This window comes from Oncorhynchus nerka, linkage group LG4 (genome assembly GCF_034236695.1).
Source record: "Oncorhynchus nerka isolate Pitt River linkage group LG4, Oner_Uvic_2.0, whole genome shotgun sequence".
NCBI lineage: Eukaryota > Metazoa > Chordata > Actinopteri > Salmoniformes > Salmonidae > Oncorhynchus > Oncorhynchus nerka.
Window position 1 is genome coordinate 50,572,581 of NC_088399.1, and position 22,421 is coordinate 50,595,001.

Below are 22,421 nucleotides of genomic sequence, written 5' to 3' on the forward strand. Positions count from 1 at the left end.
GATGGTGCAGCAGTTCGTGAGGATCTGAGGGTACATGTCAAATCTTTTCAGCCTCCTGAGGGAGAAGAGTCTCTGCCGTGTCTTCTTCAGGAATGTGCTGGTGTGAGAGGACCATGTTAAGCCCTCAGTGATGTGGATACTGAGGAACCTGAAGCTATTGACCCTCTCCACTGCGGCCCCGTTGATGTGGATGGAGGTGTGCACCCCCGTTTCCTGTAGTCCAAGATCAGCTCCTTGGGCTTGCTGATGGTGAGGGAGAGGTTGTTGTCCTAGCACCACACTGCCAGGTCTCTGACCTCCTCCCTGTGGGCTGTCTTGTCGCCGTTTGTGATCAGGCCTACCACCGTAGTGTCACCAGCAAACTTGATGATGTTGTTGGAGTCGTGCATGGCAACACAGTCATGTGTAAACAGGGAGTACAGGAGGGGGCTAAGCACACAACCCAGGAGGGGTCCCTTGTTGAGGGTCAGCGTGGCGGAGGTGTGGATGCCTACTTGTGTCATTGGACACTGTGCTATCTAACCTCCAATCGAGCTTCAATGCCATACAACACTCCTTCCGTGGCCTCCAACTGCTCTTAAACGCTAGTAAAACCAAATGCATGCTTTTCAACCGATCGCTGCATGCACCCGCTTGCCCGACTAGCATCACCACACTGGATGGTTCCGACCTTGAATATGTGGACACCTATAAGTACCTAGGTGTCTGGCTAGACTGCAAACTCTCCTTCCAGACCCATATCAAACATCTCCAATCGAAAATCAAATCAAGAGTCGGCTTTCTATTCCGCAACAAAGCCTCCTTCACTCACGCTGCCAAGCTTACCCTAGTAAAACTGACTATCCTACCGATCCTCGACTTCGGCGATGTCATCTACAAAATGGCTTCCAACACTCTTCTCAGCAAACTGGATGCAGTTTATCACAGTGCCATCCGTTTTGTCACTAAAGCACCTTATACTACCCACCACTGCGACTTGTATGCTCTAGTTGGCTGGCCCTCGCTACATATTCGTCGCCAGACCCACTGGCTCCAGGTCATCTACAAGGCCATGCTAGGCAAAGCTCCGCCTTATCTCAGCTCACTGGTCACGATGGCAACACCCATCCGTAGCACGCGCTCCAGCAGGTGTATCTCATTGAGCATCCCCAAAGCCAACACCTCATTCGGCCGCCTTTCGTTCCAGTACTCTGCTGCCTGTGACTGGAACGAATTGCAAAATCGCTGAAGTTGGAGACTTTTATCTCCCCCTCACCAACTTCAAACATCAGCTATCTGAGCAGCTAACCGATCGCTGCAGCTGTACATAATCTATTGGTAAATAGCACACCCATTTTCACCTACCTCATCCCCACAGTTTTTATTTATTTACTTTTCTGCTCTTTTGCACACAAATATCTCTACCTGTACATGATCATCTGATCATTTATCACTCCAGTGTTAATCTGCAATATTGTAATTATTCGCCTACCTCCTCATGCCTTTTGCACACATTGTATATAGACTCCCCTTTTTTTTCTCTACTGTGTTATTGACTTGTTAATTGTTTACTCCATGTGTAACTCTGTGTTGTCTGTTCACTCTGCTATGCTTTATCTTGGCCAGGTCGCAGTTGCAAATGAGAACCTGTTCTCAACTAGCCTACCTGGTTAAATAAAGGTGAAATAATTTATTTTTTTAAATACTCTCACCACCTGGGGTCAGCCCTTCAAGATCCAGTTGCAGAGGGAGATGTTCAGTCCCAGGGTCCCGAGCTTGGTGACGAGCTTGGAGGCCACTCTGGTCTTGAACACTGAGCTGTAGTCGATTATCAGTATTCTCCCATACTGTAGGTATTGCTTGTCTCGTAGAGTGATGTTGGCGATTCATTCCCAAAAAGATGTTTCCTGTTTATTTTTGTTTGAAAAGTGTGTTTCAAACAAACTGTCTAAATACCGTTCCTAAAAGGACAAAGGGAGAAGTACAAAGGTGAAAACAAATCTGATCTGGAAATAGTCTCAAAGGACATTCAGTAGGAATCTCTCTGCTTTATTTCATACTGAGTTGTCAGAACGTAGTTTGAAGTCTTTACCATCCATGTCCCCTGTGTAGTAAAAAGGTCAGTGACTCAACATCCACCTTGAGCTGAACAGGGTTTCGCTAGCTGTGCTATTCGCCTGTAAAAGGGAGTGGATGGAGGGTTTTCAACAATGGTCAGAGAGAGAGACATGAAAGCAGTAAATCTTTTTTTATTTTTATGAATGAATAGACTCTGAGAAAGCAGACTTCTTACTCTCTCTTCTTCTTCCTTGTCATGACTAATTAGATTATTTGATTCAGAGAAGGGAGCTTCCTCTGCTCTATCTATCTTCCGTCGTTAGTTATTCACATTAACTATGAGTTTATTGTTTTATGAGTGAGTTTCTGATTGACTTCTTCCGTAACAGGCTAGTATTATCAGCTATTAACTCACCACCAAATGACAGCTTAAAAGCTTTTCTTTGAAAATCAGATCATTGGTTTCTAACAGTCTAACATGGGAATGGATGGGAACATTTGTAATTTGGGGGTGAATATGTCAAGAGAACGTTGTAAACATATAACCATAAATAGCTCCAAAACAATAATCAAAGAGGAGCATTGGAGCAAGTCTGTAAGTCAAAGTAGTTTTGAAAAAGATACCACTATCAATTATGAATAAAATTATTTCATATAGTTTACATTCAAATTGTATCACTTAGATAATACAGATAAGGTGTGTGTATTTGGTATTCTATCCAAATATCCATGAGATTTGGTTCTGGGTTCCAAAATGAATATTTTGAGAATATGAAAACACCACCGAGTTTAGTGTTAAGTGGGTGAGTTAAATGGTGAGCAACAAAGGCTCAGCCGCGAAGTGGTAAGCCACACAAGCTCACAGAATGGGACCGCCGAGAGCTGAAGCACGTAGAACGTAAAATATAGTCTGTCCTCGGTTGCGATACTCACTACCGAGTTCCAAACTGGCAGTGGAATAACTACACTGTTTGTCGGAAGCTTCATGAAATGGGTTTCCATGGCCAAGCAGGCGCACACTACCTAAGATCACCATGTGCAATGCCAAGTGTCAGCTGGATGGCGTAACCTCAACTAACCAGTACCCCCGCACATTGACTCGGTACTGGTACCCCCTGTTTTTCATGGTTCGGGCTAGGCCCCTTAGTTTCAGTGAAGGGAAATCTTAACGCTGCAGCATACAATGACATTCTAGACAATTCTGTGCTACCAACTTTGTGGCAACAGTTTGGGGAAGGCCCTTTCCTGTTTTAGTATGACAACGCCCCTGTGCATAAAGCGAGGTCCTTACAGAAATCGTTTATCGAGATCGGTGTGCAACAACTTGACTGGCCTGCTCTGTGCACCTTTGGGATGAATTGGAACGCCGACTGCGAGCCAGGCCTAATCGCCCAACACCAATGCCTGACCTCACTAACGCTCTTGCGGCTGAAATGGAAGCAATTCCCCGCAACAGTGGTCCAAAATTCTTTGAGGAAAACCCGAAGAGTGGAGGTTGTCATAGCAGCAAAGGCGGGACTAACTCTATATTAACGCCGTGACTTTTGGAATGAGATGTTTGACGAGCAGGTGTCCACATACTTTTGGTCATGTAGTGTATATAATGTACAGGATATACTCATTCCAGATTCTTATGTATTTGACAGATTCCTTGTATGTAACCGAGTCCTAGTTGTTCAGAGATATTAAGCATATTGTTTCTGTGGCTTTTGGCTAATTCGATGACCAATATTGTTATGTCACACAATCCAAAATAATTCAATTCATTTCAAAGGATTTGCTCAGGATATGCATCGTCGATAAGCCGCCTGTAGCATGTACACCTCCTATACCACGATCCACATTCTCCATTCTGCCATCAACAGGCAGTGACAATGGGAAGGGAAGGGGACAACATGAACACTAATCAGTGTCTTTCTTAAAATGTAGTCATGGAAGATATCTGGTGGGCTGAAGACACAGGAAATACTTTTGTCTGTGTGTGTGTGTGTGTGCGTGTGTGCGTGCGTGCGTGTGTGTTGTGCAAGCACATGTGCTTGTACGTGTATGCATGTGTGTGTTTTGTGTGTGTGTGTGTGTGTGTGTGTGTGTGTGTGTGTGTGTGTGTGTGTGTGTGTGTGTGTGTGTGTATGCTTGAGTGCATGTGTTTGAGTCACAGAATCCATGAACAGTAAATAACAGTCATCTGTAACGTGTTAACTAACAGATGCAGTGAACCCCCAGCGAATGACATCCTGTGTGTACGAAACATCTAGAAATATTTATTACACGGTACTGAAATGGACACACAGTGTTGATGCCACTGAGTGATTGTAGAAACAGAGACGGGGAGCTATCTGCTAAGGCATTACCTCCCAAATGGAAAATGACGGGTCAAGGTAAATAGGAACACATCTCATGTAACCAGTATCCAAACACAGTCTCAATCTGTCTCAATTTGAAATGGAAACCTTCAGGAAAAAAGAGGGCTAACGAGAAGAATGTCAACAATGGCGATGGGTCAGTGGTGAGTTGAAGGTTGCCACTTCTACTGTTTCTGCGGCTGCATGTTCTCTTACTTATGAGATTTTAACAACAGAAGGTCATCACAATCTCGCCTGGAATCCAAACTGATATACTCCAAAACAGAACATATTAGTTTGGGTTCCAGGCTAATCCCAAACCCCTCATACAACTACTTTATGATTGTTGTTCCCTGTCTACCATGTAAAATATGTGCACGCATGACTGTAAATTGCTTTGGACAAAAGCGTCTGCTAAATGGCATATATTATTATATATTTTTTTTTAAACTCTCTTCTCCAGAACAGGTGTAGTGAATTAATTTTCAGTAGGGTTGTGAAAGTCAACCATACTGTGTACATGCTAGTCATAACTCCATAAGCCAGAAGCACGCCCCAACACCTGAATCTAAAACTAATGTTATCCTGTAATTACAACTCAGAAAGTACAGAAATGGTTATTTGTCCAGATTGTGTTTATCGATGAGGTGGTGGTAAATGTGATGTTCTTTAAGACAACAGTGATAGAGCTATTTCCTCAAAACCAAAGCAAAGCATGACTGAAGGGTGATTATAGCTGGCAAAATATTTTGAGTGACATGGTTCCATCATGTGAGCTCCATTGCTTTTCTTACTGTCAATTCGTTTTCTTTGACATTATCATTTTAGTAATGCTGTATATTTAAACATGACATTTCAGGGAAAGTTTATAGAAAGGTTGAAATCACCTACTGTTTTTTTCATCACTTTACAAGACCTGGCAAGGGAATGTCTTTTGAATTATATATTGGCTATGGATAACACTAATGGTGGTGATTTGGATTGGTGGTGATTAAGTAACTACTCTTATATACAGAGTCAGACCTCGCTGTCATTGTTTTTTTGCAGGATAAGATTTGCCCATGGGTTGGCTTGGCAAGCCAACTCCCACAAACTTGTTCTCCCTGCCCGGTCCACTCCACGCAGTAGCCTACGCAGCAGCAGAGGATATGGAGCGGTGACGTGCCACTGCGCAGAAGAATAACACTTGTTTTTTTAAACGGAATAAGTTTAGGTTTAGTGGCACTTACAGGGTTCCTCTTGTACTTCAAACGCAGATGCTAGAATACAGGAAATGTCAGGCGAATTCTCAGAGTAGTTCAGTCACCCCTCGCGCCTCTAGAGAGATCTGTCTTTAGTTGAATATTGCGCGTCAGACGGGAAGGGTCGAAGAATACCGCTCCTGCCGCCCTGGAGACCGATGATACCAAGATGCTAGCGCGAATGCAGTATATTAAATTAACGACAGCACTCGGTAAGTGAGCTTTACTCGAATATGCATGTTATTACAAGCGAACAGTCCATCGTGCCGTGCGCGCATGGTTTACCTAACTGGGTCTAGGTTCTATTGTGCGCATCCGACGGGCACAAATCATTAGGGTTGTTCTATATTATTTATGAGTAATCGTGACCCATTAAAGCATCCATTAGTTGTAAGTGACTTTTGGATTGGATTGATCCCTTTTTTAACCTGAAGGTTAAGCAAGTTCATCACGTGCACTGCCATGGTTTATTAGAATAGACCTCAGAATCGAACGGTTTTGAAATGGTCCTTTTCGGCCGGTATAAATGTTTCTCTGGTGAATATGATAGCGGGACTCGTACAGTTATGTACCCATATGCTATTCCTTCCCATGTCTAACTATGGAAATCCACTGCAATTAGACCCTAATTATTTCAGCTCTGTTTGGGACATTTTAAGAGAGAACAACGCCACCTGTAAATCTGGACACAGAAGTTAAGTCTTCATGAGTGATGATCAGATCAAGTCAAATCAAATTGTATTTGTCACATGCGCCGAATACATCTGGTGTAGACCTTACTTGCGAAATGCTTCCATACAAGCCATTAACCAACAATGCAGTTTTAAGAACAAATAGCTACAAAAAATCTGAAATAAAAGTAATACAAAATTAAAGAGCAGCAGTAAAGTGACGGGGCACCGGTTAGTCTAGGTAATTGAGGTAATATGTTGTCGTGTCTTTGGCTATGCCGGATTAAGTGATATGACATGCTATGCTATAAAATAATTTATCCGTAATTAATAATACCTGATTGAGCTAATCATGTCAATGTAATTAACTAGAGAGTCGGGGCACCACAAAATAATATTTATAGAGCTGTCATCTTCCGAATAAACTATTAAAGACTTAGTAATATTTGACATCAATAGCAGTCAATATTAATCGTCACCATAATTCAGTCTCATCTGAAAGTTGTAAATTCTTGGTTATCTGCATGAACCCTGGCTAACAAGTTGAATCAGCAATACAAAATTGGGTTTAATTATTTATTTACTAAATACCTAACTAATCACACAGAATTACACATACACATAATTAAATCATAACTTGATTACGTCCTAAAGGAAAATGTCCCTTTCGGGCGGAACAGATATGACAGCTTGTTACACAAAAGAAAAGGGGCTGGGTGTAATGAATTTCCTCCTCTTCCTCTGAAGAGGAGAGGCGAAACGGATCTGAGGACCAATATGCGTCGTGGTAAGTGTCCATGGTTCTTTTTAATACGTTAAGGTACACATGAACAACTGACTACAAAAAACAAGAAATGTGAAAACTCAAAACAGTCCTATCTGGTGCAAACACAGAGACAGGAACAATCACCCACAAACACACAGTGAAACCCAGGCTACCTAAGTATGATTCTCAATCAGAGACAACTAATGACACCTGCCTCTGATTGAGAACCATACTAGGCCGAAACATAGAAATACTCAAATCATAGAAAAACAAACATAGACTGCCCACCCAACTCACGCCCTGACCATACTAACTAATTACAAAACACAGGAAATAAAGGTCAGAACGTGACACTGGGTTTGAGTAAAAGAGCGGGAAGACTGAGGAACAAAGGGCGAAGCTGTGCTATCATAAATACAGTATCTTATGCATTCTAAATTACCACCCATTTGGAAAAGGAAAATGCAATAAATATTTACTCTGAGCTGCGCTTCAGTAGGTTGGTGGTAGATGGAAGGCGGTGTTGCCAAACCGGATCCTTTGTCCTTTGAAGAATGTCTCTGGTGGTCAATTGGATACGTTGTAGTAACATCGTTGTGTGATAGATGGGATACTCTGTCTGTTCCTTTCTAACCTACGTTTGCAGCTGCTGTTGCTAACTCAACGGCTAGGAGGTATCACTTCTGTAGTGAATAAGAGTTCAAAGTTCATACCATTCGCAACCAAAGCTCATGCTGATGTTGGCTTCATTCTGTAGTTATTATCTGAACCATTCTGACATCGGACCGTCGTCCTCAAAACAGCAGGTTACATTGTCGTCAAGGCTTTATATTGGAAAGGAGAGGAGGGCGTGTTTGAAAAGTTTTATAGCCCATGTCCCTTCACGGGGGCGGGCCACTGATTGAGTAGAGCCCTGCCTTATGAAAACCCAAATCTCACATTTTAGAAGCTAAAATCACATTTCATCCCATCACGAATAATTTCATATTCAAACATTTAAATTGAACAACAATTCCATGTGAATCTGATAACTCTGATGTGTAGACTTTCCACTGTAGAGTTTATGTCCTCTTATCATTGATGAGAATGTCTCAGATGACAACCGAACTGACATCATATTCATTAAGTACCACCGCATATGTTAAATTGGTCGGATTACCAGAATATAGTTCATTTCCCCCCACCTTCTGATGTTCCCAGAATCTCTATGTTAACCAAGGGTTTTGCAAATGTAACATCAGTAGGGTAAAGAGAGGAAAAAGGGGGGAAGAGGTATTTATGACGGTCATAAATAAACCTACCCCCAGGCCAACGTCATGACAATGTACATGTAGGTAGAGTTTTTAAATTGACTATGCATACATAATAAACAGAGAGTAGCAGCAGCGTAAAAAAAGGGGTGGGGGCAATGCAGATAGTCTGGGTCGCCATTTTAATAGATGTTCAGGAGTCTTATGGCTTGGGGGTAGAAGCTGTTTAGAAGCCTCTTGGACCTAGACATGGCGCTCAGGTACCGCTTGCCGTGTGGTAGCAGAGAGAACAGTCTATGACTCGGGTGGCTGGAGTCTTTGACAATTTTTAGGGCCTTCCTCTGACACCGCCTGGTATAGAGGTCCTGGGTGGCAGGGAGCTTGGACCCAGTGATGCACTGGGCCATACGCAATACCCTCTGTAGTGCCTTGCGGTCAGAGGCCAAGCAGTTGCCATACTAGGCAGTGATGCAACCAGTGGTGAAGCTGTATAACCTTTTAAGGATCTGAGGACCCATGCCAAATCTTTTCAGTCTCCTGGGGGGGAATACGTTTTGTCGTGCCCTCTTCACAACTGTCTTGGTGTGACAGTTTGTTGGTGATGTGGGCACCAAGGAACTTGAAGCTCTCAACCTGCTCCACTACAGCCCCATCGAGGAGAATGGGGGCGTGCTCGTGTTCTCCTTTTCCTGTAGTCCACAATCATCTCCTTTGTCTTGATCACATTGAGGGAGAGGTTATTGTCCTGGCACCACATGACCTGGTCTCTGACCTCCTCCCTATAGGCTGTCTCATTGTTGTCAGTGATCAGGTCTACCACTGTTGTGTCATCGGCAAACTTAATGATGGTGTTGGAGTCGTGCCTGGCCATGCAGTCATGAGTGAACAGAGAGTACAGGAGGGGACTGAGCACACACCCCTGAGGGGCCCACGTGTTGAGGATCCACTTGGCCGTTGTGTCGTTACCTCCCTTTACTACCCGGGGGCTGCCCGTCAGGAAGTCCAGTATCCAGTTGCACAGGGAGGTGTTTAGTCCCAGGGTCCTTAGCTTAGTGATGAGCTTTGCGGGAACTATGGTGTTGAACGCTGAGCTGTAGTCAATGAATAGCATTCTCACATATGTGTTCCTTTTGTCCAGGTGTGAAAGGCCAGTGTGGAGTGCAACAGAGATTGCATCATCTGTGGATCTGTTGAGCCGGTATGCAAATTGGAGTGGGTCTAGGGTTTCTGGGATAATGGTGTTGATGTGAGCTATGACCAGCCTTTCAAAGCCCTTCATGGCAACAGACGTGAGTGCTACGGGTCGGTAGTCATTTAGGCAGGTTACCTTAGTGTTCTTTTGGCACAGGGACTATGGTGGTCTGCTTGAAACATGTTGGTATTACAGACTCGGACAGGGCGAGGTTGAAAATGTCACTGAAGACACTTGCCAGTTGGTCAGAGCATGCTCGGAGGACACGTCCTGGTAATCCGTCTGGCCCTGAGTTCTTGTGAATGTTGACCTGCTTGAAAGTCTTACTCACATCGGCTACGTAGAGCGTGATCACACAGTCGTCCGGAACAGCGGATGCTCTCATGCATGTTTCAGTGTTACTTGCCTCGAAGCAAGCATAGAAGTAATTTAGTTCATCTGGTAGGCTCGTGTCAATGGGCAGCTCGCGGCTGTGTTTCCCTTTGTAGTCTGTAATAGTTTGCAAGCCCTGCCACAGTTCACGAGCCGGTACAGCTGCCACTTCTTGAAAGCGACAGCTGTACCCTTTAGCTCAGTGAGGATGTTGCCTGTAATCCATGGCTTCTGGTTTGGGCATATACATACAGTCACTATGAGGACGACGTCTTTGATGTACTTATTGATGAAGCTAGTGACTGATGTGGTGTACCCCTCAATGCTATCGGAAGAATCCCGGAACATATTTCATTTAACCACTTTTTTATTGACCCAGTCACTGGTGCTTCCTGCATTAGTTTTTGCTTGTAAGCAGGAATCAGGAGGATAGAATTATGGTCAGATTTGCCAAATGGAGGGTGAGGGAGGGCTTTGTACGTGTCTTTGTGTGTGGACTAAAGGTGGTCTAGAGTTTTTTCCCATCTGGTTGCACATTTAACATGCTGGTAGAAATGAGGTAAAACGGATTTAGGTTTCCCTGCATTAAAGTCCCCGGCCGCTAGTAGCACCGCCTCTGTATGAGCGTTTTCCTGTTTGCTCATTGAGTGCGGTCTTAGTGCCAGCATCGGTTTGTGGTGGTAAATAGACAGCTACAAAGAATATAGATGAAAACACTCATTGTAGATAGTGTGGTGCCTAATTGAGCAGTTGAGTCAGTGGTGCAACTGACTGTGAGAAACAGTGAACCTGCATGAGTGTAGCCTCTAGAACTGTCCTGGTTCTTATTAACTATTATTATGTCTTAGGGAAGAATATTGATATAATACACTTTCTTTTTTTCTTTTTTTTCCCAAAATGTTGATAGCTTGTAATTTCGAGTACAAACCGTTTACTGTGTATGATAACTGGGAAAAATTGGGAACACACCTCCAATAAATAATCTGAAGTGAATTAAATTCAGTTCCTGTGTGGTGTTAGTCCACAGCCAGACCTCATGTCATGCAACCAACCAGGTGTGGGGTTTCTGACACTGCTAGTGAAGACCAATTATTGAACGTTTTTGGAAATAGATATGCCTGTTACTGGTATTGGGAAGTCCCTCAGTGACTGAGCACTCAGTTATAAATCCAGCAGTACTGAATTAACCTCTCAGGTCATGTTCTTGTCGTGCAAGAAGGGAGGAAAGTACCAACAACATATTGGAGACTGGGCCTGCCTCCCTGGCACCTACTGTATATGTTCCTTATAGTGTGCCCTACTTTTGACCAGAGCCCTATGGGCCTTGGTCAAATGTAGTGCACTATATAGGGAAGACGGTGCCATTTGGGACACAACCTGGAACTGGGTCTGAAACCCTGAAACGCTCCTCTGTTTCTGTAAAGCCAACTCTGACTCTCAGATTCCTACGCTCACATGTGATGCAGGCCCGTGATCATCATTAGAGAATTGAGTTAGATATGCAGCTGGAGATAGAGGCTCACATTAGCAGCTATCACATCACACCAAGGCTGAGTCCCAAATGGCACCCTATTCCCCATGGGCCCTGGTCAAAAGTAGTACACTATATAGAGAATAGAGTGCCATTTGGGACAGGGACACGGACTAAGAGTTTCCCTGTAACCTCTGGGTCCCATCCCCACTGACCACCTACTACACACCCAGGCAGCCTCAGTCCTTGCATTACAGCCTGGGGAGAGCTAGAAATGCTCATTCTGCTGCAAAACATTTTCCATTCCATGCTCTAATGAAACTGACCCTAGACTGCTATAGTCCAGATGGAACACAGCCATATCCACAGCTATAGTAGTGGGAAAACGTCTTCCATACATGCCCTCACATCGACTCGGTACTGGTACCCCATGTACATAGCCAAGTTATCGTCACTCATTCTGCATTTATTATTACATTTATTTTTACAGGTTTTACTTTTCTATTATTTCTCTATTTTCATTCTCTCTGTAAGAAAGCATTTCACTCTTAGTCTACACCTGTTGTTTACAAAGTGTGTGACAAATAACGTTTATTTGTATTTTTTATTTGACACCTCCCCTTCTTGGAATAATAACCGTGTGAGGAGCTTTGTTTAATGGTTACTGTCCTAGCTACTCTTCCTGAGTATTGGTCTCGTCTATAGCCTTGTACCCCTCTGTGAGCTGCCTGATTGTTTATGAATAAGAGGGGCTGGGCAGGAGCATACTGGTTGGGACCATACTGACAAATCTCATGTTGTACTAGGAGAGCTGTTCCAGCATGGCTCAGGGGCCCACATCTGGTTACTGCGGTGGCAGCATTTAAACCTAACGCTAACAGAGATGGGAGTGCAGGTGTTTGGTTTAGGACCTGGAGGAGAGCTCATCTGGCTTCAATCAGAGGTGTGTGGGACTGGAACAAGTCAACTTACTCTGGACACTTGAAAACACACACACACACGCACACACACGCACACACGCATTACACCATGACATTCATGGGGGAGGGTGGACTCTATGTTGAAAGCAAGCGCTTTGCACATACTTTTTTTATGGGCCTAAATAATAAAGACGTAATTTAAACTGTGAACAATTATGACCTTTTAATGTGGCGTGAACACCAGTCATGGTATTTTTATTTGATTGTCAAACAAATCCCTTTAAAAAAGTAGGCTACCTGTCCATGTTCCTGCGCCATTTGATGAATGGAAATAGACATCTGTTACAAAACACCAAAAAGTATGCCTACTGACAGCGATTGCCATTGATTAGGCCTGCATTAATTGATGCGTCTTGCTGACAAATGTACCTTTTTGTTGTAGCCTGAAAAGTTTGGACACCTGAAATGGGGCTGAAACTGTCCCGGGAAAAAACGGGATGGTCACCCTAACACACATGGTCAACTTACTAGACTAGGCTACAATTGTTAATCGACTAGCTGGGCTGTAATCGACTAGCTGGGCTGTTCCCCCGGACCCCGTATGAGAGACTTATACAATGCTTGAAGAAGGCTATTGAACTTGACATTTGTGTCTGTCTTTATTCTTTTCTCCAATATATCGTACTGGAACATGGTATCAGAAAGAAGTGTCTCGAAACCCACACGTTTGTTATTTTTGTAGCTGTAGTATCTGTGATCTCCATCTGTTTATATGAGTTACTGTGCTGTTACTAAGCAGTAATGTATTACGGCAGTGTTACGTTACTACACCTAATAGGAAATGCACATGCACACTATTGTGCCGGGGGCTGTAGAGCACGAGAGGTTTTGACTAAACTAAACTAATTGTACTCCCGTCTCCTGCCTGGTCATTTCTCCACAACACAAATATTACAGTAGTTAAGTTACAGTATAGGCGCAGTTACGTTCCATATGTGAACACACGCCGTTTCTTACTGTTAACGTTAGTCAAACCACTGATCAACTCGTTGTTAGCTGGCTAGCTAGCATCACCACCTACCTCGAAGGCTGAAGGCAAAGAGATCTCCTATCCCATCGCTGTGGCAGCGAACATTCCGCCACCCAATCCCATGGTTCTCACAGGGGACTGGAATACTAATTGGGACAACTTCAGGGATGAATTCGAGGACTATGCGCTGGCGACCGGTCTACATGAGAAACCCAACGAGGTCCAAGCGGCAACTCTGAGGAGCTTAATGGGCAGCGAATGCAGGCCTATCTACCGGCACAATCTCACCCTCACAGCACAACAACAGGGTGATGCAAAGGCCACACTGGATGCATTGGAGAATTACTTCAAACCCGCCAGGAACGTCATTTACGAGCAGTTTGTTTCTGGAAGCTGCAAACAGGAAGAGGGTGAGTCAGTACACAACTGTGTAACCCGTTTGAGAGAAAGATACGGTACTTGTGAATATGAGGGATTGAAAGATGAACTGATTCGTGACAAATATTCCTGGGAATTTCAAATGAGGACGCGCGCCGGCATCTACTAAGAGTGAGAGGCTTAACATTAGTAACTGCCATTGAAGTGTGCCGCACTGCTGAAGTCACTGACATGAGAATGAGAGCAATGGAAATCGAAACCCCAGGCATCAACGTTGATACTGTTCACGCTGTTGCCAGGCAGACATTCAGACAAACCAATCAAACGGTGGACACAGACCACCCCATATCATGCAAATACTTTGGAAATGCACACGCACGAGGCAAAGAGCACTGCCCTGCCTATGGAAAAACCACGCAGAGCTTGTGGAACCAATAATCACTTTGCAAAAGTGTGCCTCAAAAACAAAAGAAGAGGGAGTGAAGGCAAGATTCACTGTGTTGATGATGTCACTCAGTGAAAGTGACATTTACATGCACGAATCCATTGGGGCTGTACACTCGAAGGAAGAAATGGTTTGTGACACTACGATTACACAAGATGCAACAATGTCAACTGGATTATGGTGCTACGTGCAATGTAATGAGCTACAAAGACAAATCTTTTGCCCAGAGATACTAGACTAAAGCTGTACTCAGGAGAACTAATGAGCTCTATGGGTATCTTTGAGACCGAATGTGTTATTTGGGGACACAAACACAAGCTGGAGTTTGAGATTGTGAAAACCAGTCAACATCCTCTCCTCTCAGACTCTACATGCGAATACCTGGGAATGATGCAGTTCACCGTGTCAAATGACCTGCACATCGTGGAGCATGTCCAGCATGGACCCCTGTCCAAAGAACAGCTACTCAGCAGATATGACAATATATTCAACGGGCCCGTTGAATCAGTACCTGTGGAGGTGCACTTTGAATTGGATGAGAGCATCACTCCAGTCTAGTGTGCTCCTCGCAATGTGCCCATTGCAATGAAAGTGGCCTTGAAGGCCCAGCTGGACAAGTATGAGGCCGATGGCCACATGGCATCTATGACTGAACCAACTGACTGGATCAGCAATATGTTCAAAGTTAAAAAGCCAGAGAAGATGAGAAGATGAACCAAGAAATGAACCAAGCATCTGAACCAAGCATCTGAACCAAGCACTGAAACACTCCCACGACATCATGCCAACACTGGAGGATGTCCTCTACAAGCTTCCCATGGCCAGGATTTTCACCTTGGTGGACGCCCGAGATGCATTCCTTCAATGCAAGCTGGACGAAGAAAGCAGCTTCATGACTACCTTCTGGACCTCCTGGGGTCTGAAACGCTGGCTCAAGCTCTCAAGCAGCACGAGTTACTGGCTGGGCTCAAGGGCATTGAACCCATCGCTGATGATGTCCTAACTGTAGGCTGTGGTGACAGAGACGAAAAAGCAGAACGCGACCACGATGTGAAGCTCCTGGCACTGATGGAGCGCTGCCGATCAGTTAAGCTGCACCTTGGCCTGAAGAAGCTGCAGTTCAAGGTGAAAGACGTCCACTTCCATGGCCACATTCTCTCGGCCAAAGGCCTGAAGCCAGACCCAGACAAAGTCAGAGAAATCCTCGACATGCCAAACCCGTCTGATGCAAAAGGAGAGCAGCTTCTCATCGGCTTTGCAAACTATCTTGCAAAGTTCATGCCACACCTATCAGCAGTCTATGAGCTTCTGCGCGGATGCTGGACGAAGACACACCATGGCACTGGCTACCCAAACACAGACTATTTGCATTCTCCCCCCTCTTCTACACTGCTGCTACTCTCTGCTATTATCAATGGATAGTCACTTTAATAACTCTACCTACATGTACATATTACCTCAGTTACCATGACGCCGGTTCCCCCACACATTGACTCTGTACAGGTACCCCCTGTATATAGCCCCACTATTGTTATTGTTATAGCCCCACTATTTGTTATTCTTTCTCTGACTTTTTTTTAGGTATTTTCTTAAAACTGCATTGTTGTTAAGGGCTTGTAAGTAAGCATTTCACTGTTGTACTCGGCGCATGTGACAAATAAAATTTGATTTGATTTCGATTTGATTTGAAACACGAGGCCGCAGTGCCGGAGATGAAATCTCTGACTTCATCCATGCCAGTGTTGCGCTAATGCGACGTCACGAAGCCTGTCAAGGCCCGCCCGTTGTGTTTGAAGCGAGAGCACTCACCTCCACCGAACAAAACTATGCACAAATTGAGAAAGAGTGCCTCAGCATTGTCTTCTCCTGCCAGCGCTTCCATCACTACTTATATGGTTGAGAGCTGGTCACTGCTGAAACTGACCACAAACCACTCATTGACATATTCAGTAAATCTCTTCTCAATTCGCCCAAAAGGCTTCAAAGCATGCTCCCGACTCTGCAAACCTACAGCCTGAAGGTCATCTACAAGCCAGGACCCGATATGTACATCAGTGAGACACTGAGCAGTGCAACAGCACAATGTACAGGCAGAGACACTGCCTATCAGCGGCATGCCATCTGTTCGCCACAGCAGGAACAACAAGATGTTAAACAAATCAATCAGGCAGACTACTTAAACGTGACAGATCACTGCCTAGCCCAGATCAGGCAACACACGGACAAGGACGAACACCTACAGTCACTGAAGTCCATGGTTGGCCGTACCTGAAATAGGAGACACCTTTTCCAGTGAGAGATTACTGGGCCTTTCGAGATGAGATCAGCGTGCAAAATGGCATCTTGTTCGGAGGTCAGAAGATCATTATCCCCAAATCACTACGTCCAGAGATGCTTACCCGCATACACTCCAGTTTTAGGTGATGTATGCTACCGCCAGACATGTGAAACAAGCAGAAATGAAAGACTTTGCCAGCAGCTGTACCACATGCAACGAGTACCCTCATGAACAGCCAAAGGAAACCATGATGTCACACAAACTTCCCACAAGGGCCTGGCAAATCGTCAGCATGGACTTATTCAGCCACGGACAAAAGGACTATCTTGTCATTGTTGATCACAACTCTGACTTTTGAGAAATTGAACTGCTCCCTGACTTGTCTACAGAGATGAAGAAGGTCGCAGTTTGCAAGGCAGAGCCAACCTGACAAGGTCAGCACGGACAATGGCCCACAATTCACTAAAAAGTTCAAGCGTTTCGCCTCAGAATGGGCGTTTGACCACAGGACCACCTCTCCAAGACACCCAAAGGCAAATTCAAAGCAGAGTCAGCTGTCAAGATTGCAAAAAACCTATTACACAGGGGCTTGCATGACAGCAACGACCCCTGGAAAGCCATCTTACAGTTGAGGAACACCCACCGAAAACATGGACAGCAGTCCAGCGCAACGCCTTCTGAGGACTACCATCCCTGTAGCTAACAAGCTACTTGAGCCCTGCGACATGGTCACGGACAAACTGCACCACAGAAAGCAGCTCTCTAAGTGCTTCTATGACCTGACGGCTCGAGACCTACCAGAGCTGGAGGTGGGCGAAACGATAAGGATGAATCCGCTGCTGAGAGACACAGAACTTTGGAGGCTGGGCAAGTGCTTATAGAGAGTTGCACCACATTCTTACCGGGTGGATGTTGGTGGCTCCCTCTATCGTCGCAATCGGGTGGATCTGCACGTAGCAGAGCAGACAACAATCCATATGTCTGTCAACTGAAGTCAATGCAAAGAGAATCCTCAGCATTCTTTAGAAGAGTGACATTTTCCCTTCGCCATATTTCAGCCTGTGTGTATAGGCACTACAGTGTATCTATCTCTACTCCCCTAGATAAAATGGACAGTCTACATTTATTTCACTGTCTGAAGGCTGATTTATGTATGGAACCCTGCTGCAGCTGATTTGATTAAATGACTAATTCACTGGCTGTTAGAAGATAAGTGCGGTGGAAGCTGGTCGGTTTGTCTTTAGACATCAGTGCTCTGGCTGAATTTATGAGTCTGGAGAAAAGGAGACTGGCTGAATCCACAGACCCACAGCAAATGATTGCAACAGTTGCTAATTTGATATGCACTGTATATGCCAAAAATAGGATAATATCATTTATTTTCATCTGGTGAACTCCACTCCATTGCCTCATGCAATGGAACCAAGGAAGTAGTCCCAAAAGTTAAAATCGCCCATCTGGCACTCTAGGCAGGTTCAACAAAGGTATTAGAAAGAATTTCAACCCAGGTCAGGGTATAACAGAAGAGGGGGAGAGGGAACGATAGTCAAGCTTTGTCCAACAGAAAAATGGCCAATCCCTCACCCTAACCAAGGTCCTGGTATTGGGAGTCCCTCCTCTGCCCTCAACCAGCACTCTAGGCAGGCCAAATCAAACTATATACAGTTGAAGTCTGAAGTTTACATACACCTTAGCCAAATACATTTAAACTCAGATTTTCAAAACTCCTGACATTTAATCCTTGTAAAATTCCCTGTCTTAGGTCAGTTAGGATCACCAGTTTATTTTAAGAATGTGAAATGTCAGAATAATAGAGATAATGATTTATTTCAGCTTTTATTTTTTTCATCACATTCCCAGTGGGTCAGAAGTTTACATACACTCAATTAGTATTTGGTAGCATTGCCTTTAAATTGTTTAACTTGGGTCAAACGTTTTGGGTAGCCTTCCACAAGCTTCTCACAATAAGTTGGGTGAATTTTGGCCCATTCCTTCTGACAGAGCTGGTGTAACTGAGTCAGGTTTGTAGGCCTCCTTGCTCGCACACGCTTTTTCAGTTCTGCCCACAAATTTTCCATATGATTGATGTCAGGGCTTTGTGATGGCCACTCCAATACCTAGACATTGTTGTCCTTAAGCCATTTTGACACAACTTTGGAAGTATGCTTGGGGTCATTGTCCATTTGGAAGACCCATTTGCTTTAACTTCCTGACTGATGTCTTGAGATGTTGATTCAATATATCCACATAATTTCCCTTCCTCATGATGCCATCTATTTTGTGAAGTGCACCAGTCTCTCCTGCAGCAAAGCACCCCCACGACATGATGCTGCCACCCCCGTGCTTCACGGTTGGGATGGTGTTCTTCAGCATGCAAGCCTCCCCCTTTTTCCTCCAAACATAACGATGGTCATTTTGGCCAAACAGTTCTATTTTTGTTTCATTAGACTAGGTAACATTTCTCCAAAAAGTACGATCTTTGTCCCCATGTGCAGTCTGGCTTTTTTTATGGCGGTTTTGGCGCAGTGGCTTCTTCCTTGCTGAGCGGTCTTTCAGGTTATATCGATATGGGACTTGTTTTACTGTGGATATAGATACTTTTGTACCTGTTTCCTCCAGCATCTTCACAAGGTCCTTTGCTGTTGTTCCTGAGCAGTATGATGGCTGCGTGGTCCCATGGTGTATATACTTGCATACTATTGTTTGTACAGATGAACGTGGTATCTTCAGGCATTTGGAAATTGCTCCCAAGGATGAACCAGACTTGTGGAGGTCTACCATTTTTTTCTGAGGTCTTTGCTAATTTCTTTTGATTTTCCCATGATGTCAAGCAAAGAGGCACTGAGTTTGAAGGTAGGCCTTGAAATACATCCACAGGTACACCTTCTACTGACTCAAATGATGTCAATTAGCCTATCAGAAGCTTCTAAATCCATGACATAATTTTCTGGAATTTTCCAAGCTGTTTAAAGGCACAGTCAATTTAGTGTATGGAAACTTCTGACCCACTGGAATTGTGATAAGTGAAATAATATGTCTGTAAACAATTGTTGGAAAAATGACTTGTGTCATGCACAAAAAGTAGATGTCCTAACTGACTTGCCAAAACTATAGTTTGTTAACAAGAAATGTGTGGAGTGGTTGAAAAATGAGTTTTAATGACTCCAACCGAAGTGTATATAAACTTCTGACTTCAACCGTAGCTACTTGAAAGAAAGCAAATAGTATTTGAACCCAGGTCTGATGAGAGTAATGGTCAAGCTTTGTCCAACAGACAGACGTCCACTCCCTTCCCTTACCCTTACCAGGACATTGGCAGTCTCCCCTCTCTCCCCTCTGCGTGGTCGGTCGTAAATCCAGAGCATCCCCCTGACGGATGCTCCAGATCTCCCAGAAGACCTCACTCTGAACCGACTCTCTCCATACTTGGAGCTTAAAAAAAAGACATTCCTTTACTGTCCGTTTGACGGGCCGAACCACTGTCTTCTGTCTTCTCTTTTATCGGCCTAAATGAAACACTGGAAGCAAAGAAGCTTATTGTTTCTTACAACAAGTCTTTTTTGTTGTTGTTGTGAGAACCAAAAACTAGATATCAGGAAGGTTTTATTTGTGAGGTTACATCAATGTGGTGTAGTGGTCACAGAAACGAAATATGAGAACTGAAATATCAGAATACATATGACTTGATGTGATCTATAACCAGTAAACAAATAACGTGTAAATAGTGAAACAAGACATCGGGTAAAATATCCAAGAAAATGTGCATCCAGGGGATAGTATCTACTGTAACAAGCATGGAGTTTGACTCCTGGAAGCAGATCCTATGTATTCACAGATCTCATACACAGCTGGTGTTTGCAAAGCTTTTAAGAGCCCGGAATAGTGATGTTTCCCATTAAGAAAAATTACCTTGTGGAAGTGTTTAGCTTTGGAATATCAAACACCAAATGACCTAATGATCAAACATCACTGTTAGTACATGCCAACATACACAAGTACTGGCTTGGAAAGCAGCTAACTATAATACTTGAAGGAATTTAATGTCTATACACATAATTGATTCAGAACTATCAAAACGTTTGTGTTGAATGCAAAATATAACAATCGTGCTGTGAGGAAACCTAAACCTCAAGTGAGTTGTTAGGTGAACATCTGTTTTTGTGTATCACGATGTTGATATACTGTTACTTTATGTTCATTGACAGTGATGGTTAGTAGATAGAAGATCAAGAAAAGTGCTACTGCCGCTTCCTATTGCTGAGGTGGCTGTAAGGCTATCAAGCAAAGGAAGAATTCTGAGTGCAGGCAGCATGTTTATGTACACAGTTGTAATTGTTTTGTTGTTTTGCTGGCAGATTGTGGGTCGTAGGCATATCAGATATGGCAGGGGCACAAGTTTCCATCAAGTTAACAAATACACACTGCAGTTTGGCAGTAGACACAAGCAGGAACTGGCAGTAGACACAAGCAGGAACGTCGCTGGCTCGCACCATAAAAATAATTGCCTATCCACAGACTGGATAAATCTCATCCAACGCTTGTTTAAGGCTAACCGAGAGCCTTTCCTACGTTTGTTTATCAGTTTGTTAGTGTTTGTTAGTGCCTCTCCTCGGTGCACCACGAAATTAAACATTTAAGATTCTTAGCATTCAACATTGCAGCTATGTTGTCTACTTCAGTTTTTTGTTTCTTGTTTGTTCCTTTGATGCTGAGTTGCAGCCAGGAGAGGAAGTGTTGAGCAGGATGCATGAATGTGTGAGAAAGCTGCAGGATGCTCTGTCTGAGAAACGGTTTGAAAACGTATTGAAGCTGCAGGGGAGGCTGGCGCTGACATCGTGTGTCATCATGTTTCTTACGAATCTGTACTCATATGCACGCGGTCAAGCCATGTCTCGACAATCACACCTCGGAGTCTGTGGTCGACGCTAGTTATCGACTTTGCAGTCAAATGTATTTCCTCTTACACACGCTGATGTTCTATGAAGTATGCCATAGCAGCATGGACACACAATGCTCTTGGACATGTAAACTCCGCTATGTAGTTCCAATCTCTCTCACACTCTGTTCTAAGAATTCTCCAGGTGTCCATGCTGGATAATTCTTAGAAGTTCATTGAGTGTGAGAGACTATGACCGGATATATCATGGCATTGTTGAATACTTGTTTTTGATTGTCTTGAAGGTCATTCTAGAGAGTACATTATTTCCCTTTATACAACTGGTGGGTCAAATCCTGGACGCTGATTGGTTAAAACCGCATTCCAGCCGGTGTCTATTCTACAAGTTACCACCAGCTACTGCTATAATGTTAAAATGCCTATTTACTCTGTTCCATCTCACTGCACAATCCACTGTCTCATCATCCCAGCCAAACAATTTATAAACTTGATCTCCACTCTAAAAAGCATGTAGACATTATCTCCCATTTCTTTTAGACTAGCAATTTGTTTTCAATAGCACACATTTGTATAAACCTCGCTGTCTCTCTGACATTTGCAAAATTGTTTCAATATTCAGATTCGATCTCCTGCTGTCCCATAGTAATGAACAGACAGGCAGGCAGGCAGGCAGCTTCACTCAGCCAGTCGAAATCATCAATCAGCATCATGGGGTGGCAGGGTAGCCTAGTGGTTAGAGCATTGGACTAGTAACTGGAAGGTTGCAAGTTCAACTCCCCGAGCTGACAAAGTACAAATCTGTCGTTCTGCCCCTGAACAGGCAGTTAACCCACTGTTCCTAGGCCGTCATTGAAAATAAGAATTTGTTCTTAACTGACTTGCCTAGTTAAATAAAGATAAAAATGTATAATGATATATGCAAAGAAATTTCAATAGAAAACAGGTCAAATTAATTGAAGTGCAGGTTGTTTACAGCCTTTTCAGTTTTAAATCACATTTTATTTGTCACATACACATGGTTAGCAGATGTTAATGCGAGTGTAGCGAAATGCTTGTGCTTCTAGTTCCGACAATGCAGTAATAACCAACGAGTAATCTAGCTAACAATTCCAAAACTACTACCTTATACAC

General features: G+C 43.8%; 1 protein-coding gene across 2 annotated transcripts in view; it reads left to right on the forward strand.

The window, feature by feature from the left end:
- The first annotated feature begins 5,482 nt into the window (after positions 1–5,482).
- LOC115127174 (integrin alpha-1-like) overlaps positions 5,483–22,421 on the forward strand; it is a 64,929-nt gene continuing 47,990 nt past the window's right edge. The window contains exon 1 of one of the 2 annotated variants that reach the window (XM_029656823.2): positions 5,483–5,832. In XM_029656823.2, coding sequence (XP_029512683.1) covers positions 5,790–5,832 — 43 coding nt within the window. In that variant the 5' untranslated portion in view covers positions 5,483–5,789. The remainder of the gene's footprint in view (positions 5,833–22,421) is intronic. The other variant, XM_065017637.1, reaches the window with a different exon arrangement.